This window comes from Bos javanicus, chromosome 19, assembly GCF_032452875.1.
Source record: "Bos javanicus breed banteng chromosome 19, ARS-OSU_banteng_1.0, whole genome shotgun sequence".
NCBI lineage: Eukaryota > Metazoa > Chordata > Mammalia > Artiodactyla > Bovidae > Bos > Bos javanicus.
In genome coordinates this window covers 46467577-46484108 of record NC_083886.1, presented here as the reverse complement: position 1 = coordinate 46484108, position 16532 = coordinate 46467577, and the positions used below count along the sequence as shown (strand labels likewise).

General features: G+C 53.3%; 1 protein-coding gene across 4 annotated transcripts in view; it reads left to right on the top strand.

Moving 5' to 3' along the window:
- Nucleotides 1–16532, top strand: part of ARHGAP27 (Rho GTPase activating protein 27) — a 33569-nt gene that overhangs the window by 10821 nt on the left and 6216 nt on the right. The window contains exons 1-8 of one of the 4 annotated variants that reach the window (XM_061392181.1): nt 6958–7483; nt 11808–12215; nt 12484–12666; nt 12851–12931; nt 13004–13093; nt 13447–13514; nt 13811–13901; nt 14394–14498. In XM_061392181.1, the coding sequence (XP_061248165.1) occupies nt 7427–7483; nt 11808–12215; nt 12484–12666; nt 12851–12931; nt 13004–13093; nt 13447–13514; nt 13811–13901; nt 14394–14498 (1083 nt within the window). In that variant the 5' untranslated portion in view covers nt 6958–7426. Of the gene's footprint in view, nt 1–6957; nt 7484–11807; nt 12216–12483; nt 12667–12850; nt 12932–13003; nt 13094–13446; nt 13515–13810; nt 13902–14393; nt 14499–16532 lie in introns of those variants that run through there. The other 3 variants (XM_061392182.1, XM_061392180.1, XM_061392179.1) reach the window with 3 other exon arrangements.

Below are 16532 nucleotides of genomic sequence, written 5' to 3'. Positions count from 1 at the left end.
TGCAGGACATCTTGTTTTTTATTTATTTATTTTTTTGCCTTTTTGATTTAACCATGTGCCTTGGAGCTTGTACATAGAAAGTATCCTTCCTTATAGCTACATGCTTTCCTGTTGTAGGGATGTAGCATAAATCATTTAACCAGTCCACTGTTGATGGATACTTGGATTGTGTCCTATCCTTTGCTATTACAAACAACATTATAATAAATAATCTTGTAAACCTGTACAGAGAAATCGCAGTGAAATCCCAAAAGTACAATTGCTGGGGCAAAGGGTAAACAGTAGGTATTTTTTAGATGTTGACAAATTGCTGCACTCAGGGCTTGTATCAATTTGCTTTCCCACCAACACAAATGAACACACCTTTCTCCCCTCAGCCTTGCCAACTGAGTGTCATCAAAATTTTGTTTTCTGCCAATCTGATCCTAAAATACATTATCTTAAGGTAGCTTGAGTTTGCATTTCTCTTTCCAGTGAGAATGAGCATCTTTTTATGTATCTGAGGACTATTTGTTTCTATTTTTCTGTGAATGGTCTGTTCCTGTCCTTGGCCCATTTACATATTAAGTTATTGGTCTTTCTTTAAAATTGATGTCTAGGTGGTCCTTCTATAGGGAAAATAGCTCTTTGTCTATTACATGAGTTGTAATCTTGTCAAAGTTCATCTTTTGGCTTTGCTAATGAAACTTTCTCGCCACTCAAGTTTTCTTGAAATGCGTTTGTGTAGCCAAGTGTATAAACCACTTATCTTATGGTGTTTAGATTTAGAGCCTTTGTTACAAAGGCGCTTTTTTTTTTTAAGTAGAGAATTTTGCTCATATTTTCCTCCCTGAGTATTGTTATGTCTTCACTTTTAACATCTGAATCTTTGATACTTTGGGGGTATGTCTGAGTGGACAGAGTAAGTCCACTTTAACTCATCTTTAATTATCTTTTTTTTTTTCTGGATGGTCACCCAGTTGTCCCATCCCCCTTTACTACTGACAAGTTCTTCCCGCCATGATTTAGTGTGTCCTGAGTCCTAGTCATGCTGGGGTCTGATAGCAGTGGCCTGTTTGGTAGCTCTGTTTGCTCCACCTCTCTCCAGCCCCATCAGAGGAGTGATGTTGATTATATATCTTTGCTCATCAGGACTGGAGGTGAGATGCTAGAATGCCTCACTTCGTGGGGGTCCCTAGAGCAGTAGTGGTCTCTTGCCTCCTTAGCAAGACCAGCCTTAAGCACAGAGGCTACTTGGCCCACCTACTTGGCTCCCCATCAGCTCCTGGGGGCAAGGGGTCTGGACAAGGCTCACCCTGCCTTCACTCCAGGGTCCCATGGCAGGCACAGTTTGCCCCAGGATTTCCCAGGTCCCAGCCTGTCTCAGGGCCTCTCGCCTGTGCCAGCCAGGTCCTGCCCATTCATCTTCCCCAGCCCCCACTTGGTTTGGGCAGTAGAGGGTAGCAGTTAGGAGGGGAAGAGAAGCAGGGCATGTTTAAGCTGCCATATTTCCAGAATCCTTGGCCCCAGAACTGTATCTTAAAGGGAGAGAACTTCCTTTGTCTGTGATAGATTGGGAGTAGGGGGGAGCTGGAAGGGCTGGTCTGTTTTCAGATAAGAAATAATGAATACCTCGCGGAGTAGTAACACTGAGGATGCAGAAGAGTTAAAAAAGAAATTTGAAGGTTTTTTCCTTGCCTTTTATTATGAAATTTTTCAATCATATGAAAAAGTAAAAAAGAATACTGACATGAATATAATTATACCTATTACCTAGATTCAACAATGACTATTTTGTCATTGTTGTTCTGTCTTTTTGTTCTATCTTTTTTTGTTCTATCTTTTTTGCCAAGAATAAAATTATAAAAGTTGTAAATTCCAGGCTTCATTATATTTCACCCTTGAAAACTTCCCTGATATCAGGGCTTCCCTGATAGCTCAGTTGGGTAAATAATCCGCCTGCAATGCAGGAGCCCATGGTTTGATTCCTGGGTTGGGAAGATCCCTTGGAGAAGGGATAGGCTACCCACTCCAGTATTCTTGGGCTTCTCTTGTGGCTCAGCTGGTAAAGAATCCACCTGCAATGAGGGAGACCTGGGTTCTATCCCTGGGTTGGGAAGATCCCCTGGAGAAGGGAATGGCTCCCCAACTCCAGTATTCTGGCCTGGAGAATTCCATGGACTCGCAAAGAATCGGACACGACTGAGTGACTTTCACTTCACTTCACTTGAAAACTTCAGCATGCATCTCCTAAAAATGATCTTTTTCTCTGTAACCTTGATACCATTACATTAATGCCTTAATGTAGTCTAAGATTCAGGCCATAGTCAAATTTTCCCCATTATCCTAAGACAAGTCTCTCATAGCCCATTCAAACCAGAATCCAATCCTATGCATTCATTGCATTTGGTTGAACTCTCCCTAGACAACCCCTTCCTTTTCCTTCTGCTCTGACACAGACAAAGAGACAGACCAGTTGTCGTGTAGAATGTCTGTTTTATTTATTCTTAAAATATTTATTTATTTGGCTGCTCCAGTAGTAGTGGGTACATGGCATCTTCAATCTGCCTTGCCGCATTCGAGATCTTTTTTAGTTGTGACATGTGGAATATTTAGCTGAAGCACATGAAATCTTTAGTTGCAGCACGTGAACTCTTAGTTGTGGCATGTGGAATCTAGTTTCCTGACCAGGGATCGAACTCAGGCCCCCTGCATCGGGAATTCGAAGTTTCAGCCACTGGACCACCAGAGACATCCCAGAATGTCTGTTTTAGATTTGAATGTTGGCTTCTGTGGTGATGTTCCCATGTTCCTCTAACCCTGGTGTTACCTGGGGACTGGTGAGTCTGAAAGGTTTCCCTAAGTAGGGTCGCCAGGACTCTGAGACAGATGAGACAAGAGAAGCAGGTGATTCCTCCTCAGCACCAGAGGTGATGCTGAGATGGGGAGGAGGAGGAAGATGAACTCAGTTTGTGTATCTTTTCAGTGTATCAAGGACTTCCCCGGGCAGTTGGATTGCTTAACCTGGAGATACAGTTGAAAGCTGTTAACCCAATAAAGTGGGTTGAGCTTTCCCAGGACAGTCGGGTGAGAAGCAGAGATGAGATAGCAAGCACCCAGGAAACGGGCAGAGGAAGGAAGCAGACCAAGAGGCCATAGCCTGAGGCATCCAGGAGTGGGAGGATGATAAAGACTACATGCGAGAGGAGCCAGGCCAGACCAGGACCAAACTTGCCCTTGAGGAGGTTGTAGGAGACCTGAGCGAGGGGTTGGAGGTCTGAGAGAGCAGATGGTGAGATGCTAGGTGAACAGACTCCTTTGAGAAGTTGGCTCTGAACAGAAGGAGGGGAGGGCTGGTTCCAGTGTTGTAGCCACGCATTCCGGGAAACAAACTCACTCAGAAGGACAATGCAGATAGTGGAGGGGAAATAAACTCACTCAGAAGGACAATGCAGATAGTGGAGTGCAGTTTATCACACTGGCGGGCCCAAGGCAGAGTCTTCTCTTAGCCAAGGATCCCAACCAGTTTTTGTGAAAACCTTATATACCCTAAGCATATATGCCCAAACCCACCTCCTCAAATTCCCTGAACCTAATCTGAACAAAGGAAAAAGAAAGATACAATCAAAGTTAACCTGTGATTTATATGTCTTAAACCTAGGTAGTTAATAGTGGACAATTATCAATAGGCTGTGGTCATACCCCAATAAGCTTAATAGAATGTATGATTCTATACAGTTACACAAATAATTAGGATATTCTTTTAGGCGATGGAGAGCCCTGAGGTTCTTCCTTTTGGGGGACCTGGTTTTCCAGTTGGTATGTTGTTTCCATAGATACTGGGCATACCATAGAGACTGTGGCTCAGAGTCCACAGTCTGGCCCAGGATGGAGTCCTGCTTTCAAGATAGAGCCTGTTCTGTTTCCTCCTTCACCAGGGGCACACTTTTTATTTCCCAAGGTAGAGAGACCTTGAGTTTGTTGAAATGCCAAAGGGACAAAGGCAGTCAGGTGGATGGGACTGGAGATTTGAGATGAGGCAACTCCTGAGCAGATGAGAGTCACTTGGGTTCCCAGGGCTCAGGTTGGGGAGGTCGGCTTGGACAGGAGGACCCTGAGCCCCCATCGGGGAGGGAGAAGGACAGGTGAGCACAGGGGCAGGTTGGCTGGAGGGGGCGGCAGAAGATGACCACCCTGTCACATTGTCCCGCCTCCTGAGGTTGGCTCAGGAGGGTCCTTGACAGACTGTTTCTTTTTAACTCATCAGTTGTTCAGGCTGCACTGGGTCTTCACTGCTGAGCGCAGGCTTGCTTCAGTTGCGGTGACTGAGGTCCACTCTCTAATCCCCGTGCTCGGGCTTCTCTTTGTGGTGGCTTCTCTCACAGGCTACAGTAGTTGTGGCACGTGGGCTTAGTTGCCCCGTGGCACATGGAATCTTCCCAGACCAGGGATCAAGCCCATGTCCTCTGCACTGGCAGGTGGATTCTTAGCCGCCGGACCACCAGGGAAGTCCAACAGACCCCTTCTGATTCCTCCCGGCCCAGCAGCAGGAGACCTCCTGGGTGTCTGCCAGCCTTACTCAGAGCCCAGGGGGTGGTGAGTGGTGAAGGGGCTCCACCCCAGGCCTCACCCGGGAGGAGCAGGCCAACCAGACAGCTTCCCGAGGTCACCAAGAGGCTAGGGGCAGAGTCTAAAACCAAGGGCACTCACTCAAAACCCGAAGTCAAGAAAAGCAGAAATGTAACCCAGCTCTCTTCCCCAAGACTGCAAGTGGGTGTGGGAACTAGGGCATCAGCTTGGCTCCTTCACACCAACCAACCCTATGAGAGAGATGAGAATGACAACCTATTGAATAAAGAGACTGAGGCCCAGAGATCCCAGGGGTCTCCCAGAGAGAAACTGAGGCAGAGTCTACACAAGACTGAAGTCCATTCTGGACTCCAGCTCTATTCTTTTTTCCTTTTAATTGAATGGAGCTTCTGCCCCAATTCCAGGAGAAGAACCTCACCCCAGGTCATTTACAATTGGAATCTCATCACACTAGATGCCTCTGGGGGGGGCGGGGCCAGGCATGGCTACGGTTTGAGAACCCCTGCTGGCTGAGCCCCAGCCTCCCCACAGCACGTTGGTGACAGCGTGGCTCTGGGTTAGGGGTGGGTACGGAGTGAGACCTGGACTCTGTCCTGAAGAAGGTGTGCTCAGAGGAGGGGCAGACGCCAGACCTCGGGCGGTTCGGTACATGGCTAAGTCCCTGGGGGCAAAGATCACCATTCATTTCCGCCCCACCCCGCCCACCCCAGCTGGATGGCAGAAAGCAGGCTCTCAGGCCCAGAGTCAGCCAAGGAGGACCTGTCCCCCCTCCTCCATCCAGCCCTTCTCGCCAGTCCCTGGGCTAAGTCACTGGTCTGCAGGCATTTCCCTTGCTTCTGGCTCCAGAGAGCAGAAGGGATTTTCTGGTGGCACCTGCTCCTGACACTTCAGTGAGGGTTTTGGGAAGTTGGGTGAGGTGCTGCTGGCTTCTTCTGTTCCTCCCCCAGCGTGTGCCTCTGGAGGCGTGAGGGTGTGGTGAGCGAGGAGGACCCTGCGGGGGAGCTGCCGTGGTCCCCACCTCCTCTCACTGGGGGAGGGGCAGCCTCCTCGGTAACCCAGACTGGCCGGATCTGTGTGGGGTTGGCTCCATCCCTGAAGGGTGGGGCCAGAGCCCAGGGGGAGAGCTCAGGTGTGGGAGCCAGGCCTCTTACAGAGGAGGGGCAGCGGGCGGGGTGCTGGCTGCCTTTCCTGTGGTCCCAGTCCCCTCCGGCCACTGTCACTCCTGGCCTCTGCCTCGGGGAGACCCTGTCGCTCCTGGTTTCTGCTGCAAGCAGACGCTGCTCCCCAGTTGCACCTGCAGGGCAGTGCCGAGGGCCTGGGTTCCCACCCCAGTCCTCCTCTGTCCCTTCCCCACCCCAGCTCCTCCCTAGTAGCTCAGCTGCCTTGGAATTTACAGTGGCTCTTCCCATCTGTCTTCCGGCTTGACTGCACCTCTCTAGGTGGCTGTGTGTGTGTGTGTGTGTGTGTCCCCTGGCCCTCCAGGTGGAGACAAAGTGACGTGTCATATGTGTTATAAGTGTGAGAACTCCAGGTCTCTCGGGGGGGATTAGTGTGTCTCTGGGCCACTGGCTTCTAGGTTGGGGCACAGGGGATGGTAGAGAGATGGTACTGGAACTCTGAGGGCAGAGTAGGGCACAGGCCCCAGACTTGCTCTGGATGGGGTCTCCCCAAGTGTCCCACACCCTGAATCCATGCCAGGCCTGGCTCTACTTGGGTGTCCCCATGCTGAGCCCACAGTGGGTGCAGGGGAGGACAGCCCGGGGGATGTGGGCCAGGGAGGAAGGAGAGTCAGGGCTCTGGGCTAGAGGATGACTGGTACGTGAGATGAGGGCCCTGGGATCCTGGTGGAAGGGTAAAGGTCAGAGCTTCCTGTTTAGCCACTGCCGGAGTGCCTTCGGGCTGGCGGGTGGTGGGCACTTGGGGCTGAGGAGGGAACACCTCTGAGGGGGTTAATGAAGAAAGATGGACCCAAGGGCTTGGAGGACAGACCACAGTTTCTCACCCAGGACAGGGTGTGTCCTCTGTGAGCACCCACCTGCTGAGGGGTGAAGAGACAAGAGGCTAGAAGGAAGCTCTCATGGTAGGATGGGAGAGCTAGTCCATGCCCCCTTTCTCTGGTCCATGGAGAGTGGGGAAGGGGCCTGGGCATACTTGTGCACGTGTGTGGGCACACCGGTGGGGGTGGACACATGCGTCTGGTGACCAAGTTTGCAGGAGGCAGACCCAGGCGGTCAGGCGAGTAGATGGCGATGTGGTCAGAACCCCTCTGGTCTTCCACGTGGCTGGAGGGATCTGGACCCAGCTCCCTCTGAGACCATATCTGCCCAAACCCCTTCCTCTTTGAGATTATCCCCCCCGCCCCCCCGCCCCTCCACATACAAGCTTCCTCTTTTCCATCACATCCTCCCTGGGCGTTAGGGGAGTTGATGGCCATTCATTGTCCAGTCTCCTGCAGCTCAGGCTCCAGCTGCCCCCTCTAGCAGCCTCCATCTGTGCAGCCCACCCTTCCCCCACCAGCGGGCCTAATGCCATCCTCCATGAAGCCTGCCCCATGCCTGTGTCTGGGCCTGGGATTCAAAACTCACTGGTAATCAGAGCGCTGAGTGGGGTGGTCTGTGGTTTCCCTGGACATAAAAATACCCCTGACCGGAGGCACCCCCACCCTGTCTCAGGCAGCCTCTGTCTCAGGCAGCACTTCCGCAGCCCTGACAGGAAATGGGCTGGAGGCTCAGCCTCCCGCCATCTCAAGGCAACTTCTTGTTTCCCTGTTGCCCTGTGCCAGTCCTGGGGTTGTGCCCCTTAACTCCACCCACAAAGCCTTCCCAGGGCTGCATCCCAGCAGCTCAGAGGGGACAGGATGGTGGACATCACCGCCAAACTGACCAAGAGGCAGAGTCGGGACCTGCGGGGACAGGTAGGGGACCCTGGCACTGGGGGTGAGCTCAGCCTCTGATGGGGATGGCAGAGGGGCCTGTGTGGTCCAGGGGCTGCCTGTCGAGCTCAGGGAGCAGAGTCAGGAGCTGGGAGCCTCACGGAGGTTGGGACTCCTCCCTTCTCTCCTCTTTCCTTCTCCGAGGCCCCACTTGTCTCCCCAGGGGTGGCATAGGGATGCTGAGAGGCAGTGATCCGCTTGGGGATGGTGAACGGGGTCAGGGGCGTGGAGAAAGGGGCAAGCCTGTCACCTGCTTGTGGGCAAAGGGAGGAGACTGGTGATGAGAGCAGCTGGAGGGCTGGGGGAACTGGGTAGCTGCATGCGGTGATAGCCGGGCCCTCTTGGCTCTGTTCTTGGTTCTGAGGTGGGAGACCACTTCTTCTTTTCCATTCAGCGTCCCCTGTGTCTCTCACCTGCCTGGGGTGTGGGCCCCCAGAGCCCCTGGTGCCCCAGGCAGGCCCTGTGGATGGGCTGTGTCTGTATCTGGCCTGGGCCTCCAGGAGTTGGGGGTGGGGAGGCAGCCCTGCTCCAGTCTGGCCGAGCTCCCCCCTGGAAGGCCTGAGGGCCTGGAGAGCTTGGTTCTGCCTGGCTTCCAAGAGCCAGTCTGCACCTGGCTGAGACTGTGCCAGGAGAGGAAGCCACCTCTGTTTTATTAGTAGCACTGTGGGCGCTGTACAGAGAGTTCTAGAGTTTGAAGGGGCCTCAGGGCTACTTCAGTCCAGCTCTTTCTGCAGGGCTGCGGCAACCCTAGCAGGGGTTGAACTCCACTCACCTACCTCACAAGAAGGCCCCTCACAACCTGCCCAGGCAGCCTGTGTCTCTGGGGCAGCGCCAATCCTTAGACTGCACTTCCCTCTAAGGGGCATTACCTGGCCCCCGTGTGGCCTCTGATTGTAGTCTGGAGCCCCACGGTGTAATTCTGTGTCTTCTCTTCCTGCTGACAGCCCTGTCACATGGGTGGGGGTGGGGGGGGGCAGGGGCTAAGTGTCTACCTCCCAAATCTCCTCTGTACCAGCTGGGGATGTTCCTTGTACAAGATTCCCATCAGCCCAACCAGCCTGGGACTCCCCATGGACTCAGCCAAGGCCAGCAGCCTGGCCATGTGGAAATCCCCACGTCCGAAAGCCTGTCTCCTTCATTGGTTCCCTTCCAGCTCCTGTCCCAGGGACAAGCAAGGTCACTGCCTCAGTGGGTCCAGCTGGGGTGGGTAGGAGGTATGTCTGATTATCCACCTGCCTCCACCTACTGCCTCCATCCTGTCCTCCCAAGGATTTTCCTGGTTTCTGTGCCTGAATGCTCATTTTCAGGAAGTTCTTGCTCAGAGCTAAACCCAGTCTCTCCTGTAGTGTCAGGTGTGTTTGGGTTTCTTTTTTTTTTTTTTTTAATATTTATTTAGCTGTGTCAGGTCTTAGTTGCAGCATGCAGGATCTTTCGTTGCAGCTCACAGACTCTCTAGTTTCGGCACGTAAGTTCTAGGTATGCTTGGTTTTTGTTTGTTGCTAAGTTTGGCATGGAATTGACTTGCATTTCCTGGTGGCTTAGACTGTAAAGAATCTGCCTGTAATGCAGGAGACCTAGGTTCAATCCTTGGGTCGGGAAATATCCCCTGGAGAAGGGAATGGCAACCCATTCCAGTATGCTTGCCTGGGGAATCGCACAGTCAGAGGAGCCCGGTGGGCTACAGTCCATGGGATCACAAAGAGCGACTATCACTTTCACTCAAGCAGTGAGTGTTTCTGGTGGATTGGCTGTGTGCCTCGGGGCATTGGGCTGTCTGCTGGGTGGTCAGCTGTGGTCAGTTACATCATCCTGGGTCTAGATCTCAAGAATCTCTTGCCTTTGAGGGGACAGAGAAGGTAGACAGATGGGTGGACGATGAACGGACCACCAAGGCAGAATGCCATTGGGCCCAACAGAATGACTAACCAGAGTGCCAGCTGGTTAGACTTCTCACCGGAGGGAACACACTTCCCCCAGGTGAGACTTGTGAGCTGAGCACCAGCAGAGGATCAGGACTCGGACAGACAGGGAATTGAGATTCGGGGGTGGGGTGGGGGCGGGGGGCAGGTTCCAGAGTGTGGGAACATCTGGAGCAAAGGCACAGGTCAGGGGTGGCGGGGGGAGCACTGGTTAAGAAGATGCCTTTTGTGTCTGGGGGAGGGTCAGCAGGCTGGTGTGGTTGGAATACAGGATGCCACAGGAGAGCTGTTGTGGACAGAGAAAAAAGAAGTGGTTTGGAAGGTCCCATTTCAGCCAGACAGGAGTTCGTGGGGCGAGGGAGCAGAGTGGACTGGGAGGAATGCTCAAGTCTTCTTGCCACCTCCAGGCCTGGGGCCCGTCACACCATCTAAACTGGTAACACCCCCTTCTATTTTTGCTTTCTTGTCAGCAGCAGTCATCACCGAGGTGCAGTGCATTTCCTTACCACTCTGCTGGGTTCCTTCCCCACCCCACACACCATTCACACGCGTGTGCACTAGTGTAGCAGCCCCACCAGGGCAGATTTGTGTCTGATTGTCCACGGCTGCATTCCCAGTGCCCAGACCTGTGCCTGGCACAGAGCAGGCAGATCTTTGCTGGCCAAATGGATGCTTTTGCAGGCCCAGTGAGGTTGCATTGAGCAGGACGCACTTCCCCTCTTGAGTAGTTTATAGCTGAATGAAGGTGTTACAGAAATGGAGGAACTTCTATGATTTGTTGTTTTAAAGAGATTTATTGTCCAAAAAAAAAAATTGTTGCTGCAAAAAAGAAAAAATGAAACAAAACCAAACCCAGTTCCTATAATTACACAACCCAGAGATAACCTCTGTTAACATTTTGGAGAGTTACTTTAAAAATACAAAATGGAAATTGTGCTAAGTTTACTATTAAAAAAAAATTTTTTTTTTTAATTTGTCTGCATCGGGTCTTAGTTGCAGCAAGGACACAGCATCTCCATTATGGCATGTGGGTGCACAGGCTTCTCTCTAGTTGGGGCTCATGGGCTTTAAAGCCCTTGAGCACAGTAGTTGTGGCACATGGGCTTAGTTGCCCCTTGGCATGCGGGATCTTAGTTCCCTGAACAGGGTTCAAATCTTTGTTCCCTGCGTGAGAAGGTGGATTCTTAATCACTAGACCACCAGGGAAGTCCCCGAGTTTACCATTTTGAAATATGCTTTTCCCTTATAACATTAGGCATTCTTAGAACACAGTATTAATCTCATGCTATTCTGCTGTCTGGAGTTTGATAGTGTCATTATTTTTCTTTCTAATGGGTACTAGGCTGGGTGTGGTGGTCACACAGGAGAAATCTCAGGAAAGATCTTAAACCTGACACCTGAGCTGAGTCCTAAAGGAGGAATAGGAGTCAGCCAGGTGAGAAAGGGGGTAGGAAGAGGTTCAGGGTGTGAATGAGCTGAGGTCTGTAGCAGACACAGCAGAGAGGGTGGGGGCCTCTAGCAACTGGGTGCTGCTGGAGCTTAAAGTTCAAGGTAAGGGCCAGGAGTGGCAGGAAATATAGGGGGGAAGACAGTCCGGTGATGGACGGCCTCTGGTGCCCTGGTAAGGGCCTAGACTTTGCCCAGCAGGCAGCAGGGCGCCCTGAAGCCGTCAAGCATGACCAGGTTTATACTCTGTGTAACTGGACCCTGCAGAGGGTAAGGGTTGCCGGGCGAGGTGGGCGCGGGGGGGCGTGCCTAGCCAAAGTGGGCGGATCTGGCTCTTGACCCCGCCTGTCTCTTCCACTTCACTTTGCTTTGGTGGGGTGGGGAGAGACGCATACCCTTTTTTTTTGGTCCTTCCTTCTCTTTCTCTCGTCTGGAATGGATTCTGAGGTCTGCAATTCCTGTACTGGGGAAGTGTCAGCTCCAAATCCAAAACCAGAGGCAGTGTGGGTTCCAGTTCCGGAACTTTTTTGGAGAAGGAGGAGGGAGGGCTGGGTGTTCTTGGTGGGGGTTGTAGAAGGCAGCAGGGCCCCGCCCTCAAGTATCCTGAGGTCATTTCTCTGTTCCTGCGCAGTCTTTGACTCACACCTGTGAGTGTGCAGCTGGGAGAATTTAGCTGTTAGTATTTTACTATTGTTAATAATTAATGTAGCTGCCCCACGCTTCTGGGGCACTTCATATTTTACAAAGCACTTTCCAGAACAAGTCCTCATTCTCTCTTCACTACGATTTCCGGAGCGAGGGCAAGGCACACATTTTGCATTCGGGGGAACCGAGGCCGAGAGGTGCTGAGACTTGCTGAAAGTTGCCGAGTGGCGAGTGTGCGAGTGGGGACAATGTGACCGCTGAGCAGCCCCGAAGGTCACGTCTCCTTCCTCCTCGAGCAGGTGGACGAGCCCCCGGAGCCCGTGTACGTGAACGTAGAGAGGCAGCCTCCGGCCACATTGCCCCGCGCTTCCGCGGCCCCTCGCGGTGCGGGAGACTCGGTGTGGGAGACACACACAGACGCGGGCACCGGACGCCCCTACTACTACAACCCGGACACGGGCGTGACCACCTGGGAGTCGCCCTTCGAGGCTACTGAGGGCGCCGCCAGCCCGGCCACGTCCCCGGCCTCGGTGGGCAGCCACGAGAGCCTCGAGACCGAGTGGGGCCAGTACTGGGATGAGGAGAGCCACAGGGTGTTCTTCTACAACTCGCTGACGGGAGAGACGGCTTGGGAGGACGAGTTAGAGGACCAGCTGGAGGACGAGCAGGAGATGCAGCCGGGCCTGGGCCCCAGCAACCAGAGGGTGAGGGGCGGGGCCTCGCTCGAAGTGGGCGGGACCTTGTCAGGATGGGCGGGGCTGACTTTCAGGGCCTCTGACCCCGCCTCCTGCCCCCCGCACAGCCCTGGGGACTGAGAGGGAGGGGCCTTGGTGGGTGGGGCTATCACTGAGCGCCTTTGACCCCGTCCCTCTCAGCTCTGGAGAACCAGGGTGGGGGGCGTGGCCTGGGCCGAAAGGGCGGGGCGCCAGAAATTCTGGCTCTGAGAATTTCTGGCTCTTCTGCTCCCTGCAGCCCCCCACCCCTGAGACGGACTACCCTGATTTGCTGACCAGTTACCCAGAGGAAGACTATTCCCCCGTGGGCTCCTTCAGTGAGCCTGGCCCCGCCTCTCCCTTTGTCACACCCCCAGGCTGGTCTTGCCATGTGAGCCCAGATGGGCAGACGGTATACACCAACAACATCACCGAAGAACAGGTAGGGGCAGCGGGCAGATGGGTGCAGACTGTCGTGGGGTCGCTTCCCTTAGCACTCTATACTGAAGTTCCCGCACGGGTTCCATGCCAGCCCAAGACTCCTTGGGGCGGTGTTGGGCTCTGGAGGGAAACTTTTGTTCCCCTGTCCTGTGAACTAAGCGGCCTGACCATCCCTTTCCCCACAGTGGGTGAGGCTGGAGAACCAACATGGGAAGACTTACTTCTACAATCCAGATGACGCCTCCGTTCAGTGGGCCCTGCCCCAGGTAACCAACTGGGGAAAGGAGAGTGCCTGGGAGAGAGGAGGGGGCTCAATATGACAGTGTCTTTCTTTCCAGGTCCCAGTCCCTGTCCCTGCCCCTCGAAACAGCCACAAATCCAACCAGAACAGTGAGACCCCAGCCCAGGCCACCCCCCCAGAGGAGAAGGTAAGGGAGGGGGCATGTAGGACCTGGCAGGACCCCACAGAAAAATTGGGGTGTTTCTGGAGGTTCTGCGATTAGGTCTGGAGGCACATCACCATAGGCCCAAGCACTACCCTGGGCTAAAGGAACCTGGGTTCTGGGTTATCCCAGACTCAGAGCTGGACAGGCTGGGGGCTGGTAGGATGTCTCTCCTGCTGCTGCGGCTTCTGTGGAAGCAGGCACCCCCCCACCACTGGCCAGGTGCCAGCAAAGAGGGTTCAGTGGAGACTCAGACCCAACCTGTGAGGAACTGCTGGCTGAGAGGGAGGGTGGCTCCTCCCCTTAATTACCTCCTCCTTCGCCCTCTTTCTCTTAAGATCAAGACTCTGGACAAGGCAGGCGTGCTCCATCGCACCAAGATAGTGGACAAAGGAAAGCGGCTCCGGTGAGAGCTCAGCTGCCTCCAGACCCCGCGGTGGGCCTTAATGATGATGTTCACTGAGCACCTCCTATATGCCAAACTCTTATTAACCCTTTATGAGGTCCTGCGAGGACCCTGAGGCACAGAGAGATGACTTGCCCAAGGCCCCTTGACTGCCAGGTGTTAGCCCTGGGAGTCCACCTCTCATGACTGGGTGCCCCAAGCTGTGTTCTTAAACTCTGTGCCCTGATCCTGAGGGTGGAAGGGGGGCGCCTCAACCCAGGACCAACCCAAGCCCTGCCACCACTGCCCCTACCCAGGAAGAAGCATTGGAGTGCCTCCTGGACAGTGCTGGAGGGTGGAATCCTGACTTTCTTCAAAGATTCGAAAAACTCAGCTGCCGGTGGCTTGGTAAGGCCCGGACCTCCAGGGCAGGGGCCACCCCATCTGCTCTGACTCCCGAGGGGCTTTGCTTAATCAAGTTTGCCGAAGGCTAGGTCTGAGACCATGGAATGTGAGGGTCCAGGGAGCTGGGCCTTGGCAGGGGCAATAAGAGCAGATCACCCCAGGACAAGCATGTCCAGTCACGTCGGGTATGGGAACCAGTCCTTGAGGATGGACAGCTCCAGCCTGGTGGGCAGGGAGACTGGAAACCAGATACACCTGCTCGCAGAGATGGGACTACACTCCTTTTTCCTTTCCTCTCCTAGGTGGGCAGATAGCAAACAACCAGCCAGCCCCCAGGCTCCATGGTTCTAGGAACTCTTGGGTCTCTTGCCTCCAGAGCCATGACCCTCATTGTGCCTAGAGCCAAGGGAGCCTGGTGGATTGGAGCCAGGATGCTGAGACAGGCCGGAGCTGAGCTGCAGGCGTCCTGAAACCCAACCCTTTTTCCCTTCGCAGAGGCAGCCTTCCAAGCTCTCCACCCCTGAATTCACAGTGGACCTGAAGGGGGCCTCTCTCACCTGGGCCCCCAAAGACAAATCCAGCAAGAAGAATGTGCTGGAGGTGAGTGGTGGGGGTGAGGAGGAGGAGAGGGAGCCTACTGATGGCTTAGGGTCCTCACTAAGCAGGTCCCCCCTGAGCAGGGGGACCCTGGCAGAGCTAAGGCTGGAATTCTCAGGGCTCAAAACCAAAGCTGTCCCCACCTTGGGAATCTGTCCACAGTGTTTTCTGGCATCAGGATTCTGCAGCTCCTTCTCCAGGAGCAGAGCTCCCTGGAGCCCTTTGTCCCCGAGTAGAGGTCCCTGGGGAATAACACTGTCATGTCTGGAAGGGCAGTCCTCATCCCACTGCTTTGGCCTGAGACAGACAGGAGATGCTGGGTCCCCCCTACTCAAACTGATAGGCTGAGACACCTCTTCTGGCTGGTTAGAGCCCAGCTTCCAATCGGAAGTGAATAAACCAGGGCAGGGCAGTGGACACATTTCTCAGGCTCCCCCTCAGGAAGAGAGGCCAGATGGGGCCCAGGCAATTGCCTCTCAGGCCACACCCTTCACTGTCCATGTGTTGTCTTGTTTTTAAACTACTCTTATCCTCACCTGGGCTTCTCCAGGTGGCACAGTGGTAAAGAATCTGCCTGCCAATGCAGAAGACGTAAGAAATGTGGATTCGATCCCTGGATTGGGAAGATCCCCTAGAACAGGAAGTGGCAACCCACTCCAGTATTCTTGCCTGGAAAATTCCAGGGACAGAGGAGCCTGGTGGGCTACAGTCCATGGGGAGGCAAAGAGTCAGACATGACTGAGAAATTAAATAGGCAAGCACTCTCACCTCACTCTCCAAGTGTTTTGAGGCAGCTCACAATGAAAATGCATATAGGTGAGGTGGTAAAAGCTACTGAAAAGCCAGGAGCAGGAAAAACAAGTTAGAGGAAGAGGGCAGTGTGGAGTGGGATTAGGAAACAGGGGATGTACAGATACTAAGGTTACTGTTGCTGAAATAAGTCAGCTCCTGGTTTCCTGGCAGCCAAAGTGAAACATGGCTCTCATTATTGGGTCCGGGGAGTGAGGGGAAAACCATTCTAGATTTTGAGGGAAATCAAAAGCATTTTCCTAACCCTTGGCTCTAGAAGAAATTTTTAGTGTGCAGCTCTTCTAGTTTAGTAAGGGACTCTTCGGGTTGCTTCAGGTAACATTTGCTGAAAGCCAAAAAATGCATGACCTTCCATTTCAGCTCAGAAAAAGCAATTCTGCAAGGAGCTTGAGTATGTTGTTTAATGATGGTTCACCCACCTTCACTCAGTTTTAGAACCAGAGTATCCACAGAGCAGGGGCTTCCCTGATGGCTCAGTGGCAAAGAATCTGCCTGCCAATGTGGGAGGCGTGGGTTCGATCCCTGAGTCAGGAAGATCCCCTGGAGGAGGGCATGGCTACCCACTCCAGTATTCTTGCCTGGAGAATTCCATGGACAGAGGATCCTGGCAGACTACAGTCCATGGGGTATGACATGACTTAGGAACTAAACAACAACAATCCACAGAGCAGAGCTGGAAACCAGTTGTATCTCCTGAGCTCTGATCAGTAGGTCTGGAGGCTTCCCCAGGCTCCACCGAGTAGAGCTCTATGATCGACTAGCTTTGTCTGTTGTGAACATCAGATTGAGGAGGGACATCATATTTGAACTGGAGGGAAAGTCTTCAAACAGTACTCTCTGAATGTCACCTCTCTGACTGGGTTTTTGATGAAAGTTTCAGAGTAGACACTTCTGAGTTGTCTTTTCTGGCAAAGACCAGAAGGCAGATGGTGCTGTTGGAAGCGCCTCAAGCTGACAGGAAGGCTGACAGTCTGGAATGGAAATCCTGGAGTCCCCCGCTTCCCACTGGCTGGCAGTCATCTTCCCTCCACTGGGGTGGAAAAAAAGTGAAAGTGAAAGTCATTCAGTCGTGTCTGACTCTTTGTGACCCCATGGGTATACAGTCCATGGAATTCTCTAGGCCAGAATACTGGAGTGGGTAGCCTTTCCCTTCTCCAGGGGATCTTCCCAACCCAGGGATCGAACCCAGGTCTCCCTTATTTCAGATGGATTCTTTACAGCTGAGCC